Source organism: Ornithodoros turicata, chromosome 4 (assembly GCF_037126465.1).
Source record: "Ornithodoros turicata isolate Travis chromosome 4, ASM3712646v1, whole genome shotgun sequence".
NCBI classification, from domain to species: Eukaryota; Metazoa; Arthropoda; class Arachnida; order Ixodida; family Argasidae; genus Ornithodoros; species Ornithodoros turicata.
In genome coordinates, this window is record NC_088204.1 from 34866356 (window position 1) to 34881638 (window position 15283).

Here is a 15283-nt window from a genome sequence, read left to right on the forward strand (position 1 = left end):
ATCCCCGTGTTGCAAACCGTATGCCGGACCATGGTCGGGAGCCGACCCGGTCGGGTCGGTCGCCGCCGGCGCACCGACGTTGGGTCGTCGCACTGTGCTGCCTGGGAATATTCACACTCATACAAATCATCTGAAATAACTCTCACCTTAGCATCTGCCACTTGTAATATTCTCATATTAACTGTATTGTTTTATATGTAAACATAAATGTTCACGCAGAAACGGGATCTAGTGTAACTCCTTTTTACAGCAAAAAACATACTATCTGCTCATCTGATGCAGCAGCAGAATCGAATGTCATTGTACATATAAAAGGTACATTAACGATGACGATTTGAAGGTGAGTTTAAGGGAAAAATCCTTGCTGCGGCACATTGGGCCAAGGGGAAACAAGACTGGCCTCCAATGGGTGTCATTAAGCGTGGTTCCACTTCGTTCCCATTGATATTTTCAGCGATATCTCACTGAAACCCACTAAATTCTTGTTCTTTTCAATATGGTGTTTGTCCGACATTGTCGATGGTGAATAGGAAATTTTGGTCACCTTCAATGAGAATTGTGATATCGATATCCACATAAACCGAATGAGATTTCCGGGCTAGATTGAATTGGACTATTTCCAGCAGGGGAGCAATACCAAATTAATTAAATAAAGTCATCTGAAATTCACAGAAGACTTCAGGGTCAGTATGGCCAGTTCAGTAATGCGTTTAAGTGATGCAAACGGTTCCGAGACGGCCGTACATCAGTGCAGGACGACCCCGGCCAGAGTGTCAGAGTTCCTGAGAACATCCAATTTGTGGAGCGCCTGATCCTCAAGAACCGACGGATAACATGTCTTGATATCAATAGTGCATATAGTGCGATCAATAGTGCATATTACTGCCAGATTCTCAGGGGTGTGCATAAGGCGCTGTAGCAAAATCGACCGGGCCTCATCACCAAAGGAGTCCTCCTCCTATAGGACAATGCACGCCCGCATACCGCACATCTCACGACACGCACCTTACAGGAACTTTGCTGGGAGTTGCTGCCACATCCCCTTTACAGTCCAGACCTCGCCCCCAGCAATTTCTATCTCTTCAGGCCACTGAAGGCGTTCCTTGGGGGCCGCCACTTCAGCTGCGACGACGAGGTCAAGAATGCGGTCCGATCATGGCTGCTACGAGCCGGTAAGGATTTATACGCTGCTGGCATCCAAGCCCTCGTGAAACGCTTGGAGAAGTGCATTTGTGCAGCTGGAGATTACGTTGCAAAAAAAAACCTAATTTCTCGCCTTTAAGTTCATTGTACTTTTGCGAAAAATGAAAAGTCCCGATTTGACTTGAACACCCCTCGTACATGAACACTGATTGGGAAGATCACCGAAATGCAACAAGTTCCAGTACATTACGTACATTGGCATGCGGTTATACGCCCCATTGAATTGCTACAGCCTGAATAAATGCGTTTCCAAGTGCGAGTTTAGCTTTAGTTTCGAGATTTAATGCCGTCCACTCGGACGCCTCCCTCCCAGATAGCTTCTGCTTGAAGATACGAATCCTAAGCCCCCACATTTGATGTGCTTCAATGTAGCAATTTCTCCAGACATAACATTTACAGAACACAAATTTGGTGCAATTTATTGAAGGTAGAATGGCAGGTAGCAAGCAATTCCAAACAGTAAATGCAAAACGTGCGCAAAACAGATTATGCAAAACTCATGCTCCAGACCAGAGCCTACACAAAATACAGAAGCACCATTGAGGATACGCCCCATTGAATTGCTACAGCCTGAATAAATGCGTTTCCAAGTGCGAGTTTAGCTTTAGTTTCGAGATTTAATGCCGTCCACTCGGACGCCTCCCTCCCAGATAGCTTCTGCTTGAAGATACGAATCCTAAGCCCCCACATTTGATGTGCTTCAATGTAGCAATTTCTCCAGACATAACATTTACAGAACACAAATTTGGTGCAATTTATTGAAGGTAGAATGGCAGGTAGCAAGCAATTCCAAACAGTAAATGCAAAACGTGCGCAAAACAGATTATGCAAAACTCATGCTCCAGACCAGAGCCTACACAAAATACAGAAGCACCATTGAGGATACGCCCCATTGAATTGCTACAGCCTGAATAAATGCGTTTCCAAGTGCGAGTTTAGCTTTAGTTTCGAGATTTAATGCCGTCCACTCGGACGCCTCCCTCCCAGATAGCTTCTGCTTGAAGATACGAATCCTAAGCCCCCACATTTGATGTGCTTCAATGTAGCAATTTCTCCAGACATAACATTTACAGAACACAAATTTGGTGCAATTTATTGAAGGTAGAATGGCAGGTAGCAAGCAATTCCAAACAGTAAATGCAAAACGTGCGCAAAACAGATTATGCAAAACTCATGCTCCAGACCAGAGCCTACACAAAATACAGAAGCACCATTGAGGATACGCCCCATTGAATTGCTACAGCCTGAATAAATGCGTTTCCAAGTGCGAGTTTAGCTTTAGTTTCGAGATTTAATGCCGTCCACTCGGACGCCTCCCTCCCAGATAGCTTCTGCTTGAAGATACGAATCCTAAGCCCCCACATTTGATGTGCTTCAATGTAGCAATTTCTCCAGACATAACATTTACAGAACACAAATTTGGTGCAATTTATTGAAGGTAGAATGGCAGGTAGCAAGCAATTCCAAACAGTAAATGCAAAACGTGCGCAAAACAGATTATGCAAAACTCATGCTCCAGACCAGAGCCTACACAAAATACAGAAGCACCATTGAGGATACGCCCCATTGAATTGCTACAGCCTGAATAAATGCGTTTCCAAGTGCGAGTTTAGCTTTAGTTTCGAGATTTAATGCCGTCCACTCGGACGCCTCCCTCCCAGATAGCTTCTGCTTGAAGATACGAATCCTAAACCCCCACATTTGATGTGCTTTAATGTAGCAATTTCTCCAGACATAACATTTACAGAACACAAATTTGGTGCAATTTATTGAAGGTAGAATGGCAGGTAGCAAGCAATTCCAAACAGTAAATGCAAAACGTGCGCAAAACAGATTATGCAAAACTCATGCTCCAGACCAGAGCCTACACAAAATACAGAAGCACCATTGAGCCACATTACATGGTTCTGCTTAACTTTATGACATGAAAAAGAAAAAAAAAAAGAGAAAACACCATGACCAACGCATACACTGCTTGTAGTGTTCAAGGGACAACAGGCTTACACAAGCCATGATTTATTAGCAAACGTACACGGCAGCGTACGACCAACACCACCTAGATAACACAAGGCCTCCTCATGCATGACTTGACGTCACGCTAGCTGTCCCTCTGCTGCTTCCCTCTGATATAGTTGGACGGTACCCAGAGCATGCCTAAGCAAGTGAAGTCGCGCTCTTGTTGAAGTTGCGTAATGGAATTTAGCATCAACTCAGGAAGAAGGCCAACTGATGAGTGAAGCACTTTAAGTTTATATATTTATCCGAACGTTGAAAATACTACTTTACTCCTTTGAACATTTAAATGGTTACATAAAACCTTAAGTGCGATTATGGTTTGCTTTTAATGTGGAGAAACATCACACACTTGTCGGTCACACTCGTTGTCCAAAATTGGTGTTGCAGATGCCTCCTAACTTACTTTTTAGGTCGTCATAGAAGACACTCAATTCTTCATAACTTCTTCTCTTCTGGTTCCTAACGAATTTTCTAGGGCTTTCTGAAGGGTCGTGTTCATCATCCTAGCGCGTTTGGAATTCGCTGATTCCCGACGAGCACGCGTAGATGACATGTAGGCCGGTCAGTTTGAATAAACTGAAGGCACAGCACCTGGCACCAATCATAGTCGATAGCTTTCGATTTCAGTCGTCTTCCCAGTGGCCGCATTGCTGTGCGTGAGCTTCGCGACAATTCCGATTGATGAAAATACAGTTCGCAGACCTGCGAGAGAATGAGGACGACCGTATTACAATCAACATGTAAGCAAGATCCCTCAGCGCATTTCAGCGGCAGTGGTTTCAAGTTTACTTGCATACCTTGGAACGAATGATCGGTTTAAAATCTGCGCATGGAATCGCCTTCAGCTATGATACCTTGGAAGCTTCATCCTTTGGGAACGAGAACACATGCACTATTGGGCCATCGTCGTTGTTGTCTCGACAGCGAGCACCGCAGCACCTGCCCATGGAACTTGATTTGATTTGCGATTTTTTTTGCGCAAAGTTATCTGGGATCATGCTGGGCCGTACTAATTTCTCATGTGGAACTGACTCACCAACATCGTTTCAGTTAACGGACACGGCCTATCTCCACATAGAGCGTTCCAAAAGTTCCAAAAGCATACGTTCCTGCCACGCGAGAAACCTTACGATGCAGTGCCCGACGCACAGGCCAAAATCTCACGAAAGAGACACTACAGCTTTTTCCGCCGTTATTAATCCACTTGTCGTACATTTTAATATATTTTATTTATTTATACATATTTATTATATTATTTATTTTATATTGAATTTTATACCATGCCATTTAATCCATTTGCCATCGGAATTAATCCGTTTCTCATGCAATTTAATCAAAGTGACTGTGTGTGGGCTACATGACTTTTTTGTATTTTGGGGCAATTCCCATGTGTACGCATATTGCACATGCTTTGCACTAATATTGTGGGTTTTTGCACCATAACAGATACTGTGGGACTGTCAATCTGGATTACGGTGTTGTGGGACTATTCCCACGTCTACGAGTATTACCCATGGTTTTCATTAAAAACGTGGGTTTCTGTATTGTAATGGGATACTGTGGGACTCTGTATATGGATTACGATATTGTGGGACTATTCCCAGGTGTACAGATATTACCCATGCTTTTCATTAGATATGCGGGTTTCTCACTGTAATGGGAAATTGTGGGACTGTCGATCTTCATTACGATATCCTGGGACTATAAGCAAGTCTACGGTTATTCCCAGTGCTTTCCATTAACAACGCGTTTGTTGCAGTGTAATGGGATACTGTGGGACCATCAATCTTCATTACGATATTGTGGGACTATTTCCATGTCTATGGGTATTACCCATGCTTTTCATTCAAAATACAGGTTTCCGGAGTAAAACGGGATACTGTGGGATTGTCTGTCTGGTTTAAGATACTGTGGAACTATTCCCATGTGTGCGGGTATTACCCATGCTTTTCGTGAAATATGAGCGTTTCTGCACTGTAATGGGATACTGTAGGGCTATTCCCATATGTGCGGGTATTACCCATGCTTTTTGTTAAATGTGGGATTCTGCACTGTAATGGGATACTGTGGGACTATTCCCATGTGTGCGGGTATTACCCATGCTTTTCGTTAAATATGTGGGATTCTGCACTGTAATGGGATACTGTGGGACAATTCCCATGTGTGCGGGTATTACCCATGCCTTTCGTTAAATATGTGGGATTCTGCACTGTAATGGGATGCTGTGGGACTGGCAATCTTGATTACGATATCCTGGGACTATAAGCGTGTCTATGGTTATTCCCCTACTTTTCATTAAAAACGCGGGTTTTTGCAATAAAGGGATACTGCGGGACTGATCTTGATTACGGTATTTTGAGACAATTCCCACGTCTACGGGTATTGCACATGCTTTTCATTAATAATGCGGGCTTCTGCACCATAATGAGATACTGTGGGACGGTCAATCTGAATTGTGGTATTGTGGGACTATTCCCATATCTACGGATTTTACCCATGGTTTTCATTAAAAATACAGGTTTCCGTATCATAATGGGATACAGTGGGACCGTCAACCTTGCTTGCGATATTGTGGGACTATTCACATGTGTGCCGGTATTACCCGTGCTTTTCATTAAATATGCGGGTTTCTGCAGCTTAATGGGATACTGTGGGGCTGTCGATCTTTATTACGATATCCTGGGACTATATGCACGTCTACGGGTATTCCACTTCCTTTCCATTAAAAACGTGGTTATTTGCAATGCAATGATATACTGCGGGTCTGTCAATCTGGATTACGATATTGTTGGACTATTTCAGTGTCTATGGGTATTACCCATGCTTTTCATTCAAAATGCTTATTGTCCCAGGATATCGTAATCAAAATTGCCGGTCCCACAGTATCCCATTACAGTGCAGAAACCCACGTATTTAATGAACAGCAGGGGTAATACCCGCACACATGGGAATAGCTCCACAATATCCTAAACCAGATAGACAATCCCACAGTAAACCGTTATACTCCAGAAACATGCATTTTGAATGAAAAGCATGGGTAATACCCATAGACATGGAAATAGTCCCACAATATCCTAATTAAGATCCACAGTTCCACAGTATCCCATTACAGTGCAGAAACCCGTATATCTAATGAAACGCATGGGCAATATCCGTACACAAGGGAATAGTTCCACAATATCGCAATCCATATACACAATGAAAAAATGGCTAGGAAGCAAGCGTGCTGGTGAAGATGATGCATAATGTAAAACCCCCGAGACTAGGGAACACGAAAGGACAGACTTCGTGTTTGTGTCTGTCCTTTCGTGTTCCCTAGTCTCGGGGTTTTACATTATGCACCATATACACAGTCCCACAGTATCTCATAGTAGTAAGTACTGGACTCTCATAGTTCACAACGCTCAACTGTCCTGGACACGATTTCACCAGCCACTGTGTGCATGCGCGCGCACCACGGGGGAATTCCACCGACGCCATATTTGTAGTTCTTTCCGCGCTGCTCCAACGTAAACATACAGGTGCTCCGACTCGCACCTGTCTCGACTCGCTTTTGCGTGCGGTGTATTTGTTCATAATTTCGGCAGGTTGACATTGTCGCCATCACACACTGTTGATTCTGCGCGCTTTCCGGCTGTACGTTTAGCAAGTTTAGCCATCGCGAGATACATTCCTCTGCGCACACTGCGATATGGCGTACTTGCGAATGTAGCAGTGACCGGCACATAAACAATGCGGTGCAACACGACGAAATGAAAAAATAATAAACGCGAATATCGCGTAGCTGCTTCTACGTCAAGAGAACGCGCGAGTTATACCAATCTGCATGATAGACTATTTCAACCTCTACTTCTGCATTTTCCAGGTTCACCGACAGAAGCCTACTTCACCCTCCCCTTATAGGTCATTACGGCAGTGGGAAAACGAAGGACGATTGACAAGTTCCACACGCAGCCTGAACCCGTTCTTTGGGAAGAAGCATATATACCAGTACGAAAAATGTTTTATTGTAATGCAGGATTATGAACAAGGCCCTTGATACATATCATACTATCAAACATTGGAACGTATCATTTTTAACATTTCAATGGTGTGCTTTCTTGCAGGTACACTGAAAAGCATGGAGCCAAAAAGCACAAGGATGATGCCTTGCGGCTCTTCACGTCCGGTCACGTTCAGGAGCTAAAGTTTTTCGAAGATCATTGCAGCCCAGATACACTGGTCCGGGCTGATATACTTGCAAGCATGCAGACTTCTGTTACCTACAGAGTGAGGGCAGTGATTGACAAAGCAACTGGAAATATCTGCTGTAACTGTAGCGCGGGTGGTCTCGGAGTCTCCAAACATTTTTGCTGTTGCCTCTATGCTCTAGTGTATGTCACAACACATGAATTGAAGGCTTTCCCCAAACGCAAGTCATGTACTGAAGGCCCAAGGCAGTGGTATACACCACGAGACCCAAAAGTGGTGTCACGGACTATAGATGCTCTGGATTTCGTAAAGGACACAACGGAGAGGCTAAGTTGTTTACCTGAACGCTATCCAAGTAAAGGTGTACGTTCCTGTAATGTTATCTGCGGATCTTACTGCAATGTTTCAAACTATGCTGAAAATTCAAGTTGTCGTCATTAGTGATGTTCGTACAACGTTATGCTATCACATTCATGGTAACGCTATCGTGACATTTTGAGCTACATCGGAGTTTGGCAAAACCGACAAAGCATCAAGACGCAGAGCTCACGAGAATTTGTAGGAGTTGTTTTATTTACTGCGCTCTTGGTTTCGAAAGGCAAAAACATATGTAAACTACGTCCATCGAGGTATCGCCAAACTACAGTATAATAATTTCGCTTGAAGTAAACAGATGTACATGCATGCACCTATAGGTGAATTTATAGATCAAATTGCGTATCTGCATCTATTAAGTCGAAACAGTGCCGCTGCAGACGTGAATACAATCAGAGTCCATGTGGAGAGACACAGTCTGCAGGCACTGCAGGTAGTCACGCCCAATTTCTTCATTTGTTCGTCAACAACGAGAGAAACTTTTCCCACGACTTCGCTACAGTGCATGCGATGTGCAGTTTCCAGTAGACAGGAACGGTACGCCATCAGAGACCTGAAAGTGTATCGGATAACAACGTTATGTTTCATGCGCGCACACTCGTGTACCACGTGTGGCGAGACAGCTGTTCCGTGCATTCTAGTGGGACAGAGGTGAGTCAACAGCAAGCGGCATGATTACAGTTGCTACAGGAGGATTACGCAGGGTGTCCACCAAACTGTACCCTTCCGATTCCCTGACGTTTCCACCCACTGTTTCATGCAAATTCCCTGACCAAAACAAAAACGAAATCTGTGTCTAGCTGCCCCAACGTTTTGATACAAATCACTCATCAGACAGATCAAATATTGATCATTTATTGAATTCAAATAAACAGAATAAACGTAGATGTTCGTCCTTACTGTTTAAGTCAATAGATTTTTTCATTGCAGTAGGCAGACCTCAGCTGAGGCAACGTTTCCTCCCAGTCACCGTTCACCTGCAACGACCGACACTCGAGGTTCGCTGCATATCGTCATCGTACTTGTCTACAATTTTCCATCACTTGAGATGCTTTTTAGCAGTTTCCCTGATAGCCCCTTGTCTTTTCCAATCGCATCAGAATTTCCTGACAATTCCTTGTTTTCAAGGTTAGTAGACACCCTGGATTACATAACGTTTAACCTATAACCTATAACCATAACGTTTGGTAACCTATCCTATTACAATCTCACTACTACTATCTTACTATGTATATGTTAAGCTCATGGGTGCCGCCTGACGAAGAAGCCAACAGCTTGGCAGTATTGCGCACGGTGGTCAAACCCGGCGTACTCCGTATAGAGGGCGTTCTTTGATCCGTTACATTTTTATATATATAAAGAAGCTATGCGGGTCGCATAGGTAGCCTTTTTACAGTTCAGCTATGCGGCCAGGCAGAATCCTCTCGAAGAAACCTTTACAAATTATCTAAAATGACTAACTCTTTCATTAGGGATCGCATGAGATTAGGGATCTCATGCGAAAACGAGATAGCAAAATGTTAGATAATCCTCGTGGAAAGCCATTCCAACTCCTGAAACACGCACGTGCTTCAAAATCATGTTCATTGCCGAAGTTTGATACGTGAAGGAGCGGAAGCCGAAACTGCCCCGATTGGGAACGAAGGGAATACATCTCTCGTTTCACCTCACAGGGTCAAATGCTATAGAGCGATGGAGTTGATTAGAGTAGGACTTGCCAGATCAACGAGTAGGCCAGATCAACCGCTTCGCGGCCCAGCTAAGCCTCCATCGGGGAAGTTGATGTGCTATCGAGGCGCGCTGTTTTGGTATTGGCATAGTTGCATAGCGAGGTTCAGCGATAAATATTTCACCGAACGCGCTAGCTTTCAATTTTTTAAAAATATAAAGTGGCTTTCAACGTGGGCTGTCTCCCATCCTGCTATCTCGCTATTCCCTAATTGAGAAAGTAATTAATTTAGGTAAATAATTATCCTGTAGTTACCCGCGCTCATCGAGAGGATGTTGGGAAGCCGAATAAGTTCATTCCCAAAACGCCATCTATGCTGCTCTCATAGCTTTCTGATAAACATTCTCGAAAGGAGGTGAAAAGAATGCCTCGTATAATGCAATCCCGTGGAAGATTTATCCGCACGGTAACGAGCACTCGGGTCGGTAGTTTAACACCAATCATCACAGTTCTCTCGTGACGCCACGAGTGATTAGCGTTGAAGATGTGTAAAGCACGCCAGGCATGGTTCCATTCAAGATGCACCGCTATGTCGCCGCGCACTGCGCGCCAGAGTCCAACGCAGAATGTGAACTATCGAAAGCCACTTAATATTCGTAATGCTTATATCCTACTCACCAGTCATTGGTCACTCCAATGGTAATCGAAAACGCGCGTATGTCAACGAGACAACTTCGTACTGAAAATTGTGTCCAATGCTCCCTGAGATATTTGCACTTTACACGCATGTTTAATGTCTATTGTTGTCAATGAAAATTCAGGGCTGCCCGTGTGACAGGGGTGTTAAGTATACTGGCCGGTGACCGTACCTTGCGTTCATATAGAGATGAACTCAAGCCTCGCGATCACACCTACTGGCGGAGTGTGTGCACCTCGCCTGAGAAAGACTAGCTATTTAAACAAATATGCTGTGCCCTTCAGTTGAAACATATTAATCGACGTAACCCTCATCTGTAAGAACAAACGCTTGGTAGTTATCCCCTTCTGTGCAAGGTAATATTATTCCGAGGCTCAGTTGTAATGTTGCCTACGCAAAGAATAAGCTCACTCAACTCACACGCTTCAGCAATGATCGAAGCCCCTTCGTGTGTTTGTCATGGAAAACAGTTTTTGTTTGATGTGGTTTCAATTTCGTAACTTGCAATCTGTTGACCTGCGGAGCCAGTCTCGTTGCAGCAGTGTGCTTGAAAAAAGTGTTGTCCCGTTTACTGCAGCCGTACTGTCTTATTTCTGTTCTCACAATTCAGCCTTCATCTCAGTGCTATATACACCCATGATGAATGTGTAGCAAGTACCCGCTATAGCCCACTTGTCCTGTGGAGCGCGTTGTATGAATGAAAGAATACGACAACGTTGGATCTTAACGGGGATGGTAGGGAACGTCGACGAAAAAAAAAAGAATTTTTAATTTTGGTGAAGTAGAATAGAGCGCAGGTTATTCCCCACTTCATTCATCATTTCATTCCCCACATCATCACCGGCACTAGGGTAGAGTATCGCACCTGGCGCACTCTCCATCACCTCCAAGTAAAGTAGTAGTTGTAGAGCGTTGTAGAAGCGTTTAAGTCCCGTGCCAAAGAGTATCGCTGCTACTTTTGACAAAGAACGGTGCCTATGAACTAGATGAACCCACAACTTCGTCTTTTTTTTTGTTTTTTTTGGCTGACAAATGTGCCCAGTATGGGTGCTATTGTAGCTACTTGCCAGTCTCTTTCCCGTTGCTCCTGAACTTTTCGTTTGTGGCTATCCTTTTATTTAGTGATGACTCGGTGGTCGAAGTCGTGGAGAAAAAAAAAAAGGACATGTGAAGGGCAATCAGTCAGGGCAGACCAGTACCGAGAAGCAGCCAGCAAAACGAAGTGCAGCATCACAAAAATTGGTGAGAACGGCAATAAAAGCTCCAACGTGGACAGGGCTCCTACCTGATCAAGGGCTAGTCTAATTGCTTTCGAACTCCTACTGGGCATCTTTCGAAACACGTTGTGTGAAAATGTTCCAATCTGTCGCATCCCAAGTACTCATGAACAACACACGTATATAAAATTGCGTTTCTCTCAAATTGCAATTTCCGGTGTACCGTTTCTCCGAAACTACTCAACCGATTGCAAAGAAAATTTGCAGGTATGTACTTTATACATCCAGAAATATAATTTGCCTAAAATATACTAAAAATCCGGCGCAGTCTCATTGTAATTCAAGCGAAAATTGCAAGGGCCTCCCAGTCTCCCAGTGGAGAGGAGTATGAGTTCAAATTAAAAATTTTCTTGCATAAACGTTTCAGAGGATTTGTTGTTTGCGAGGTTCAGGTGTTGGCCACTGTTGCACTGAAGAAAACCACCAAGTATCATCAGAATATTTGTTTTGGTTGTTGAGAAAAGGTATATCACATTTTGAAACACACCTTGAGATTTGAGCGCGAGCAGACCGCTGTGCAAGCAAGCTGATGGCCATAAAATGTGGCAGCTCAAGGTTAACGGTATTCTTAATGTATGTGCAAAATTGTATAATGTGTTTCTGGGTTATTACGCTTTTAGCGACAAGTGGTACAAACCCTACAACCCTCCTTAATACAGAATTCATCAGTGACCTCTGAGCTGTCCAATCACGTACAACCTTTCGATAGTTGTGTTCCACGTTATGAGGTACTCAACGCCTTTTCCAAATATTCCAATATTCAGCTCTCGTACTCATGGATGTGGAACCAATCAGCACGGTTCCCGGTTGTTATTAGTTTCCCTTACGACACCCTTTCGTCCTCCTCCTTCAACCTCTTGGATATTAACGCCGAACAGTAGCGGCATGGTCGTGCGGGTAAACCCCTCCGCTCGATGGTGCTAGCCAACGTCGTGTTGAAGATCAGGAGGCGGTGGATTCGAATGCTACCACCGGTTGTGCTGTCTGAGGTTTTCCCTGGGTTTTCCGGCAACTTTCCAGACGACTCCCAACGCAGTTCCCCTTGAAGTCTGCCGAGACACATACTAATCCGGTGTCCTCAACTCTTTCCTGCTCTCCTAAGTATTGCTTTGCCGTTAGATGAGCCGTGTCTGGTTTGTTTGTGGGTGTCCTTCGTTTCTCCTCACGGTCAACGTTTTTTTTTTGTTTTTGTTTTTTAATAATTGAAATCTGCGCTGCGGGGCACTTCCGAGAGCAAGATCATGGGTTGCACGTTTTCTACGCGTATATGACGCTGAAGAACTCTTTCTTGGGTGCTCCCGAACGAAGTCGGCTTTGTTTTAGCGCGTGATCCTTAATAAAATACTCAACTTTTGTCAAATATGAATTGATGTATTCCTTTCATACCAAGAAGATAGAGAAACGCTGCTGTTTATGGCCTGAGCTGCCCTTGCACCGTTAAACTCCGAATCATCATCATCATCAGAGAAACGCTCCATGTATTTTAAGGATGCGTACTGCATATTTTCGCTATTTTCTATGCATAGTTTTGTGAGTACTGCATATTTATCCGTGCTCTACAGCAGTGTTTCCCAAACTTTTGGCGGTCACGGACCCCCGGAAGCGATGAGAACCAATTCATGGACCCCCCCACACACACACCGTCACAGCCATTGCATAACCAGCAACCTCGTCAGCTGCTGCGTGCTTTCGATGCAGCTTCAGAAACGATTCCGGACTAGTTTCTTCTTCTTGTTTGTATGTGTATGACGCGGACAAACGTGCATTGCAGGATCAGAAATTAGAAGCTAGCCGTTGAACCATGCTTGTAGCAATTTTGGAAGTTCTGGGTGTTTGGAAATCGTGCCGCATGTACGAGCGCGTGTTTGTGGGGACGAAAATCTACACTGAAATGTGAGAGACGGTCGCGGACCCCCGCGGACACTCTCGCGGACCCCCAGGGGTCCGCGGACCACACTTTGGGAAACACTGCTCTACAGTACACTCTAAGGAAAAAAAAAAGGTAGAATTTCCTACCCACGCTGGTAGAACGACAGTTTCCGCTCTGTAGTTTGTTTATACTCTGCAGTTATACCCAAAAGGTAAAATTGGTTTGAGTAGGAATATAGTTGCAATACAGCTCTACCGAGATGGGTAGAAAAGTCTACCCTTTTTTCTTATAGTGTAATTACATGATAGTAGTGCTCGCTGTGTGTTCCCAATGTTCGAGAATCGACGTCGTTCGTCTCTTGAGATTCGCTAGTACCGCAGGACCTTATTTTCTTACACGTACAAGTTACTTGCCCAATATCATTAAGTAACTGGCCTGTGCATTGTTGTATGAGATACCTACACGCATAGCCTTGCTTGCACTGCCTTCGTAGGTCCAGGATACTTTTCACCCGGTATGTCTGGACCCCATGACATTTTCACGCTGTCAGCAAAGCTGTTGTCGCAAAGTTGAGATTCCACCTTCAGTTTCTTCACGTTGCATTCTGCAGAGAGTGAAGTATGACATACTATATGCGCAAACAGTTCTTGCAGAATGAGTTGTAGCCACGTACCCCCTCTGCGTGTTTCCCTGTCGGACGAAATTCCATCATTGTTGTCGTCATCGTCGTCGCCTGGTTTCCTGCCGTCACTATCATAGCCGTCATCTGAGCCGCGCTTCTGCGGTCTCATGAACCTCACGATGTCAGCCTCCTCATCTTGATCGTCATCATCCAAGATTTTAATGGACCTCCTTCTGCCCGAGCGAACGCCAAAGTCACCGCTGCCTTCTAATGGCCGTGAATGCCGCATCCTGCGTTACCAAAATGCACGAGTCATGTTCAAAGGGGCACTAAAGTGCAAAAATATTTCTTCACGATATGAAAGATTCCCTCGTCGTAAGAATAATGCAAAAGGAACGATATTCACGCGTTGCGCTGTTTGTAATTAAAACGTGAATAAAGGTGCCAGTTTAGAGGTTACGCTTTCCTTCCTTGGAATCGGTGCGAATCGTCAAGGGTACGTCCCAGCGCATCCAATTGTTGAAGCAAACATTGTGGGAACTGCCCGTTCCCTTATTTCTTTGTCCAATCAACGCGGCGCCAGAGAAGCTCCGACTTGGCTGTAACGCGTAGGGATACACACATCGCCGGCGGCATGTGTGGTTACAGAACACATCGCCGGGGGCATGTGTAGTAACAGAAGATTTCTCTAATACCGCCACACAACGATGTAACAGGCACATCATGAGGCAGCATTCATGCGGGGTTACTTTTTTCAGAAACTATGCTGTCAGTCGGCTGAAACAGGGATCCTCCAGCAACCCGAGTTGCTCGGCATCGTTCCCAGAATGAAACTTTCAGAAGCTGTTCGTGCACCCGCCAATCAGTGACGGGAGCACTGCCACGTGACTCCCGATTTCCTTCGTGGGTTCTCGGGTTCAGATCCTGCAGGGTCAGTTGAGAAATATTTTTATGCTTTTATTTTTACAAATGCCACACAAACATGCCAATAACCATTTGCTGAAGATAATGGCGATCTTTTGGCGAAATAAGGAAGCTAAGATGTGGTAAACAGCAGCAGAAAAAAAAAAAAGAAGAAGAAATATGCCACCAGTTATATTCGAACTCACATTCTCCAATTTCCGTAAGATTGGTTGGTTGCAGGCAGAGACGCGGCTGGAGCATCCGAGTCGCACGTGCGAACGTGATTTCGAAGTGGCAGGTGGGACATTTCGTCATTACGACGACTCATTCGTCATTTTGACGTGACACTCCTCATTCCACACGCCTCACAATCAGCGCGCGTCGCGAAATAGCCCGCACTTGTTATTCTTCCTACGTTACATTCCGACTGTATTCGAAGTACTGAACGTTGAGTACAGAA

At 44.6% G+C, this 15283-nt stretch overlaps 1 protein-coding gene across 1 annotated transcript in view; it reads right to left on the minus strand.

The window, feature by feature from the left end:
* Positions 1–8086: 8086 nt before the first annotated feature.
* Positions 8087–15283, minus strand: part of LOC135391425 (uncharacterized) — a 73706-nt gene continuing 66509 nt past the window's right edge. Inside the window, exons 16-18 of the mRNA XM_064621677.1 lie at positions 13972–14210; positions 13761–13902; positions 8087–8338 (exon numbers count right to left, since the gene is read on the minus strand). Coding sequence (XP_064477747.1) covers positions 8119–8338; positions 13761–13902; positions 13972–14210 — 601 coding nt within the window. The 3' untranslated portion in view covers positions 8087–8118. The remainder of the gene's footprint in view (positions 8339–13760; positions 13903–13971; positions 14211–15283) is intronic.